General features: G+C 38.9%; 2 protein-coding genes across 3 annotated transcripts; one reads left to right on the top strand and one right to left on the bottom strand.

Annotated features, from left to right (window-relative positions):
* The first annotated feature begins 1,173 nt into the window (after window positions 1–1,173).
* LOC126794825 (proteasome subunit alpha type-3) lies at window positions 1,174–4,036 on the top strand. Its single transcript, XM_050521608.1, has 2 exons — window positions 1,174–1,303; window positions 3,012–4,036. Exon 2 carries the CDS (start codon window positions 3,040–3,042, stop codon window positions 3,787–3,789), a length of 750 nt encoding a protein of 249 aa, XP_050377565.1. The 5' UTR covers window positions 1,174–1,303; window positions 3,012–3,039; the 3' UTR covers window positions 3,790–4,036.
* A 2-nt stretch (window positions 4,037–4,038) lies between these two features.
* Window positions 4,039–6,708, bottom strand: LOC126794829 (nudix hydrolase 26, chloroplastic-like). 2 transcript variants are annotated; one of them, XM_050521613.1, is made up of 3 exons: window positions 5,981–6,708; window positions 5,553–5,671; window positions 4,039–5,434 (listed from the first exon to the last, which is right to left on the bottom strand). In XM_050521613.1, exons 1-3 carry the CDS (start codon window positions 6,283–6,285, stop codon window positions 5,421–5,423), a joined length of 438 nt encoding a protein of 145 aa, XP_050377570.1. In that variant the 5' UTR covers window positions 6,286–6,708; the 3' UTR covers window positions 4,039–5,420. The 2 variants fall into 2 exon arrangements, with proteins under 2 accessions (XP_050377570.1, XP_050377569.1); XM_050521612.1 differs by having other exon boundaries at window positions 5,557–5,671; window positions 5,981–6,685.
* Window positions 6,709–8,412: the final 1,704 nt, after the last annotated feature.

Raw genomic sequence — 8,412 nt, 5'->3', positions numbered from 1 at the left:
ACGGCCTCCCGCCGCCCTAACCTCCCCCATGACACCACACGCGCCGCCTAAGGCGGCGGTGCTCCACTCTCCTCCACTCCTCCGAAATCCTTCCAAATCAATTCCTAAATCCTCCCAATCACTCCCAAACATCATACAATCACACACAAACGTCAAATTCATCAATTCATACCTAGATCAAACAGTGGAGGCTTCGATTCGTCGTTGGTGATGCTTGAGAGGCCGACGACGTCGATTCGAGCAGAGGTGAGGCCGCGCGGTGAATCGAGGTTCAACCCTTGTCGTGGAGGGCTCCAGAGGTAAGAGGAGGAGGAGGCGTGCTTTCCTTGAGCACAGAGTCGGCGAAGGAGCTCGGGGAGAGCGATGAAGGTCTTGGCGGCGAGTCCGTGTGTCGCAAGCTCGGGGGTTGGAGAGGAGAGCTGTGCGGTGCTCCTGGTAGGCGGTGACGACCACGTCTCCCTGTGAAGGGAGATCGGTGGTGAGGCCGAGTGTAAGAGGGAGAGGGATCGGGGAGAAAGAGAGAGAAAGGAAAGAGGGAGGCGGCCCGAAGGGAGAGAGAGAGTGTTTCTAATTATGGAAACCCTAATCCATAAACACTCTATTTATACTAGTTTCCAAATCGGAAACTAACTTCCGACGTTAATAACTTTTACGTACGTCTTCCGATTAGAACACGTCACGTATCCACGAACTCGTATTGACGAGCCCTACATCTTTCGTGAAGGAAGTTTTCGCAACTGATCGACAGAATAAAAGTCGATATATTCGTTCGGAAACGTAACGTTTTTCGAATTAACGTTGCCGAGAACGTAACCGTTACTCGTTACATAATGTCGAAACAAAACACATTCATTCTAATTAAATTTCACAATTTTTATAGAATTCAAAACAAACTCAAATATTGTTTGAAATTTAGGGTTATTACAAATAATTTAGGACCTTACATTTCAGACACTAGAGAAATTCGTGCTTTATAAATTTTATTGGCATCTTAGTGAGACCAAAACATCTTATCTTGTTTTCAGATTTGTGCATGGAATACCCCATCCCCAATACTAAAGAGAAAAATAAAAGATTTTTCTAAAAGAGTGAAAAAAAAACTTTACTTAAACAATAAGCCAAGGGCTTATGTGAAAAGTAATTGTACACGAAAGGGTCAAATAGCTATTTTTACAACTATACTAAAAGGCAACACCGGAGCTCCCATCTTCCCCAATCACTCTCTCACTCGCTTTCTTCCTCTCTACGACGCCTCGCCATCGTCCGCCTCCGACCACCAAATCCCGACGCCCCACCGCCTCCGGTATGTTTTCTGATTTCTCGTCTCCACTCCAAAACCCTAACCCTAACCCCTCTCACTTGAATTCACACTCATCTAACTTGAATTTAGGTTTAAACTTCGATTTAAGTCTCCAGTTTGTTTGATTTCTCTCGATTTTTGTTTTGCTTTTTGATTTTGCAACAGAGCTCGATCTGTGTTTGAACTAGGTTGTGTTGTGAAGTTTGGACTCGATTGTGGTACTGAATATAGTGAAGACTAGTTTGTGTATTGTTTACCATGGAGATTTGTTGCATTAGCTCCTAATGCATGTTTAGTTTCTGCTTGGGATGATTATCATGTTTTGTTTTGTGTGTATAGTTTTCTGTTTAAGATTTCTTTTTGTGGTTTCGACAACGCAGGGCAGAAGGGGACTGATTTTTAGAATGGTTACTTTGTTTGATTTAGGTTTTATTTATTTACTGATGCTAAAATTGTTGGTTAAAAGACTAGGTTTGCTAGACTTAGGGTAAGATTTCATCAACAAATCTAGAGAATGGTAAAATGCAATTTCTTAGTAAAAGCTTTGGCTCCAAACAAGGGTTATTTAACCCCTGATGGCATTTGTTAAAGGCAGCAGTACTAATAGTGAACATCCGTTATGTGATTTACATTCCCTGTCGAATTAGTTTTATCAATAGATAAGATTTGGCCCTAGAATGTGGTAAACTACTCTTTTGATATGCTTTATCAATATATAAGATTTGGCCCTAGGATGCGGTTTACTACTCTTTCGATACACCCAGCTGCCTGTCAAGTTCTCAAGCATGTTTTGATTGTATTCCATTATTTATTTCTTTGTGCAGGGCCTTTGGTATATATAGTCCTTTTGAATTGGCTTTGTCACTTTCACAGTTCTCTCGGTATAATTGATTGACTTTGTAACCTGTATTCTAAGCTATTAATCCCTATGATATCTGTATATTGAGGGAATGTTGAAGAGTGATAAGAGTTCCCTTTGATCACATCAATCTGATTCCAACACTCTTTGGAACCGTAAACCTTGATCTCGTGTCTATGTTTGAGTAATTTAACTTTTAAGCTTTGTGAAATTTTAGTGACCTAGAACCCCTGATGTAAGCCAGTTGGTCATCTTTTTGTTGGTTGAAGACCGAAAGCTCTTTGGAGTTTGGAAATACAATAACAAACCTTCCCCAATATATGTCTGTTTATTCAAAATGTGTAGCTCTCTATAGAGCGGAAACCATTGACTACCTGCAAAATTTTAGCTTTCATGTCTTCCATATGGTTTCCAAGATCTTCAAAAAATAATTTTCGTTGGTCTGTCCAGCTTTGAAGAATTTCAATTAAACAGTAAACTTACTTTGTTTGTGTTGAGAAATTTGATTTTGCTTAGAGGTGAGCCTAAAGTTCCTTGAGCAGCAGTAGTCACCCTAAAGTTCCTTGACCAGCAGAGGTTGCCCTAAAGATACTTGACCAGCAGAGGGTTACACTTTGTCTCAACATAAAACCCATTAAACTTATTTGACTGTTTCAAATATAAAATTTGGTGCAAGTTATGGCTTTATGCATAGACAATGCTTAGCAAACCAATTTAGGTTTTTTTTTTGTTGGCTTGACTTGCTTTACTTTCTTTAGTCGGTCCAAATAGATCTAATTTGGACGTTCCCCTATTTTTGTTTTGTTATTTTGACCTTTTCTTTTAGGTTTTTAATATTCTCCCTGTTTGTAGCTTGTAGCAGAAGAAAACTCAGGAGAAGATGAGTAGCATAGGAACAGGCTACGATCTCTCAGTCACCACATTTTCTCCTGATGGCCGTGTATTCCAGATTGAGTACGCAACCAAAGCTGTTGACAACTCCGGGACTGTTATTGGCATTAAATGCAAGGATGGTGTTGTTATGGGTGTGGAAAAGCTCATAGCGTCAAAGATGATGCTGCCTGGTTCCAACAGAAGAATCCATTCTGTTCATCGCCACTCTGGCATGGCAGTTGCTGGATTAGCAGCTGATGGCAGGCAAATTGTTGCCAGGACAAAGTCTGAAGCTACCAACTACGAAAATGTCTATGGTGATCAGATTCCTATCAAGGAACTTGCTGAACGTGTTGCCAGTTATGTGCATCTGTGCACACTGTATTGGTGGCTCAGACCTTTTGGATGTGGGATCATCCTTGGAGGTTATGACAGAGATGGGCCACAACTGTACATGGTTGAACCTTCTGGTGTTTCTTACAGGTATTTTGGTGCAGCAATTGGGAAGGGAAGGCAGGCAGCTAAAACAGAGATTGAAAAGTTGAAGCTTTCAGAATTGACTTGTAGGCAGGGTGTTATTGAAGTAGCCAAGATCATTTATGGAATACATGATGAGGCAAAGGACAAGGACTTTGAATTGGAAATGAGCTGGGTCTGTGATGAGTCGAACCGTCAGCATCAGAAGGTTCCAGATGAGCTTCTAGAGGAAGCCAAGGCAGCGGCAAGAGCAGCATTGGAAGAAATGGATGCCGATTAATTGAAGCTGGAGGGGTGTTTGGGAGAACAGAGTTCAACTTCCGAAATAAACAAATCTTCGATGTGTTTTCTTTGTTCTGATGAACTTGGCTTTACTGCTCCTATCTATTTACTTTCATGTCATCGGGTTTTAGATATTCATGAACCATTAATTAGTTTAATTTACTTTCATCTATGAAATTGTTATCGGCACATTGGCAGCAGCAAGAGTAGCATTGGAAGAAATGGATGTCGATTAATTGAAGCTGTGTATGTACTTTCATCTATGAAATTGTTATCAGCACATTGAAAATGTCATCCTGCATGTTTTCTATTTGTGATTTACTGGTTTTATCAGTTGATGAACTAAAACTACCCCACAATTAGTAGAAGTTGAAACTGCCCTTGATTGACTGAGAGAAGTTTCACCTTAACGTTTGCTTGAGACGTAAATCTGACTGTTTTTGCAGTCTATGGAAGAAAATATGACAGTCGAATGTTTCTGCATATCTCTACTGTGGTGGGGAAATGTTATGACAGGCTGATGCACCATAATTTTGATTGGTAATTCTGCAATGCATTGCATCAAGAGTTGAAGAGTATTAGATAAGCTTCAGGAGGTACGATGGCCGCTTCAGGCCCTTGAATGGCGGCTCAGCCGGTCATGAAGGTGGTCAATAACGCAAAGTGTCTGAAAATCAATAATCGCTTAGGGCCGGCAGATCTCCTGATCGATACTATCTCGGAACTTCCTCTACATCGTATTGGTCTCAGGTCTCCCTCACACAACTGGCGTCGTCTACGACCCCCTTGGGAAATGCAGAGAAACAAGTGCCCCATTATCTGGAGGAAGACGCTAAAATTAAAAAGTTGACATGCATGAGTCTGAAAGAGAAACCTATTCTTTGGTTTCTGTTCCCTGCGCTAACTCTTCTATAAGATGCACGCGCAATTATATGACAAAGACCCAGACACGAGAATAACACATAATTTCTTGCAGAAAAAAAAACAGTAGTTACTTTACTTATCTTAGATCTGGTGACCATGAGCATTTCAATGTCTGAATATCTGATATTATGGCTGCAGAATACAAGCTTACAAGGGTAGTGGTTCCTGATCTTTGTAATGCAAAGCCCCTGTACTCTACCGAAACAAGTCCACAGATCAGCGTGGTCTGCATTATGAAACTTGCTCCAACGGTCAGAGTACTTGCAACATGGACGCAAGCCACTTACTGTACACATATCAAGAGATTGCCTAACACTCACTCAAATCAAATCTTAGATTCTGATGACAATGGGCTTATGTTTAGTATGATGAGTCAAATTCAATCGAATTTAGATACAAACAGGATCAGTGCAGTAGGCAGAAAGTGGTTTATCATGATTAATATGACAAACAATTATCAAAGGGGCATAACATCCACAAGTAAAATATATGTAGAGAAAATGTGATTTAAACCAAACAAAAGCATACTTCTAGTCCAAAAAATGAATGAAAGTAAGAGTACGCCATTTAATTTCTGCACAAAGTGTGTAACATGGATGTCATAATGTCATATCCGGTAGGAACAAGCCTTCTGATATTGCAGAACCTAATGTTTATTGAAAATAGGGTGCGAAAACTGCAAAAACTTCCTTGTAAACAGGCTTCTTAAAATCCACAGCCTGAAGAAAAAGAAGACCAAAGAGTGAATGTTATATTATAGAGCACATACTAGATTTCTTCACACAATCTATAGTAGGCATTAAGGAAAAAAGAAAAAAGAAGTACAGTAAGATTAACCCACAAGATCAACTACTTGTTCTGGTGATATCCATGACCACTCGCCAAACTCAGGTTTTTCACTGCCATCACCTAGAAGATTGACTTCTTCATCCTTCCCAGTGAACTTAAAAAGAAACCTGTGAATTCCACATACATGTATGAAAGATTTAGCGTAACATCCTTTGTTGCTGAATCTGCTTCAAATTTTGCCATGGTCTAAATTTCAAACACAAAAGCTACTTTCATAAATTGACAGTACACTTTCTTTAGAAAGAGAAAAAGAAAAGAAATGACAGTCTGCTTATATTGTTAAACTATCATCAATTATTAAAGCTGACAACAGGTGTTTTTTGTAGCTAAAACCAGCATCTAAGTTTGTCCCGGGGTAATGTACAAACAATTGCAGGCTAGACAACATGAAATAAATTCTGAATCCTGTGACTTACCACTTCTGTGCTTGACCCTTCCAATCTGATCCCCACAGTCTCTGAAGTTTTGCCCTAACTTCTGGTGGGAAATCATAGGTCAACCAATGAGGTGTCTCTGTAAGAATATCTGCTGACTGAACTCCTGTCTCTTCTCTCAATTCCCTGATGGCTGCATTTCTTGGATCTTCACCCTCATCAATGCCACCCTGTGGCATTTGCCAAGAATCAGGTATATCCAACCTCATAGCAGCAAAAATCTTCTTCGAATCATTTATGAGGCAGATACCAACATTCCTTCTATAACCATTGGGAGGGGATTCCATTGACGAGGATGCTGATGAGGAATAGGAGGCGGCACAGCTCACTCTAGTATTAGTAGTTGGATTTGAGTAAATGAGTGACAGCTGTGCCAACTTAGCTAGTCAAGGACGGCAGCTTGAAGAGGATGACAACACAATAGGTCAATAGCAGGCTTGATAAGATTTGATAAAGGTGGGAGATAATGCGGGTAACTATCCATTCAATTCAGGAGACGCATCTCCGAACTCCTAATTAGCGCAAGCCCTATTGAAAAGATGTATCTTTTAAATCGTATTCATACCGCCTGATCCCCACCACTACCAGCCAGTAATGTTCCCATTATCAGAACAGCTTATCGTGCATTTGATATGCACACATGTTTCAAACACTATGTATCTATCAATGCATATTGAAACCAGACAGAATTACGAAAGCGAATATGAACGTTCTTGTCATCAATATGCATCAAAATCCTACACAATGTGCAAATAAATAAAGCAGCAATCCATAAAGCTACAGCAAATAGATAACGACAGAAACACAACGAAACAGAACATAGAAGTAGTCCCATTATAAGTACATCGACAGAGCATAACAATGGATCGCAACAAAAAAAATCAAAGACAGGAATGGGGTAACCCAAAACACACTCATTTCAACCCATGTTAAACTAAGACGACCCAGAAGTCGTATCATTCAGAAACCCAACAAAAACATGAGACTATCCCAAACCAAAATGAAAACCCAGAAACAAAGGCGAACAGAAGAAGCATCGGGAGCGATGAAACTGACCTTACTGCGAATCTTGAACGAGGAGAATGAGAGAAGGCTCTGGAACAAATGAGTGTGGCTTTTTGTTTTTGGAGATAGCGTTCGACTCGGGTGCGAATGCGTCAAATGAAGAGAGTGAAGAGTAAACAGTAAAATCAATTAATTTATTTATTTGATTAAATCAATTAATATTCCTGTCTTTTTATTCGAGTCGGGTGCTTGTAATAGGCTCCATCAGCTCCAAATCCAAGAGCCTGATTTGAAAGATTCTAATCAAACGGGTTATCAACAGAGCAATTCATATTACACTATATTTATCAAGCAAAGTTAGGGTTAGTTTATCACTTTGATAGACTAGTCCGAATTCGGCACGAAAAAATAAATAAATTAATCCAAACACGGTAAAAGTACGGTTTTAACCTGCTTATAATGGGTCAGGTCGCCCGGCCCGTTTGCCAACTCTATATGGGATGATCCAGAACGGGTGGAGGTTCTAGTGTGTAGAGAATGCAAGTCTTCTTGCCAAAGAGGCTCTACATCTTCTCAATCCCTTGATCAGCGATATATATATATATATATATAGGTCCTTCCATAAATGGATTTTTTTTTTGGTTTAAAAAATGGATAGCTCGTTCACTAACTTTTTTATTACATATTCACATATCCATCGTTCAATTTTTAAAGTCTAATATGTAGATCATATATGTATAACTTCAGTCAAAATGATGATCGTTAAGGAATCAAACTTGGTGAAAACAATTAACACATCAAATCTGTCAAACCTCGTTCATGTTTATAAATTTAATTTCCAGTTTTGAATGCCTTAAACACTTCCATTTTGGCTGAAATTATACATAATTGATCTATACATTAGAATCTAAATGTTAAATGGTGAAAATGTTGAAATGTGATCTAAAAGTTGGTCAAGTGAGCTATCCATTTTTTAAACCAAAAAAAGGATCCCTTTGTGGAAGAGCCATATATATATATATATATATACAGTCTTTATCCAGAGTGAAGCTTCACTATGAAATTACAGAGTGAAGTTTCAATTTTGGCACACTTTTCGGTCAATTTTTTCATCATAAATAATTCACTATTTAGGTTTGCTATTAAAATTAAAATTTACAAAGTTTCATCTAATTCAATAATGGTTTGAGCTTTCAAAATTGAGATTTACACGAACGGTTTACGTTGAACAGTTTTAATTCAATCCTTGATTTAATCTAATTTCAATACCTTGACGATATCCTAATTAAATGAAATTGTGTAGAGATGATCTTGAATAGCATACCTAAATATTGAATCGGTTATGGTAAAAACATTTGACCGAAAAAGTGTGCTAAAATTGGAACTTTACTCTTTAATTTCATAGTGAA

The sequence above is a fragment of the Argentina anserina genome, chromosome 5 (genome assembly GCF_933775445.1).
Source record: "Argentina anserina chromosome 5, drPotAnse1.1, whole genome shotgun sequence".
Classification (NCBI taxonomy): Eukaryota; Viridiplantae; Streptophyta; class Magnoliopsida; order Rosales; family Rosaceae; genus Argentina; species Argentina anserina.
The sequence above is the reverse complement of the archived record's forward strand: the minus strand, read 5'-3'. Positions and strand labels throughout refer to the sequence as shown.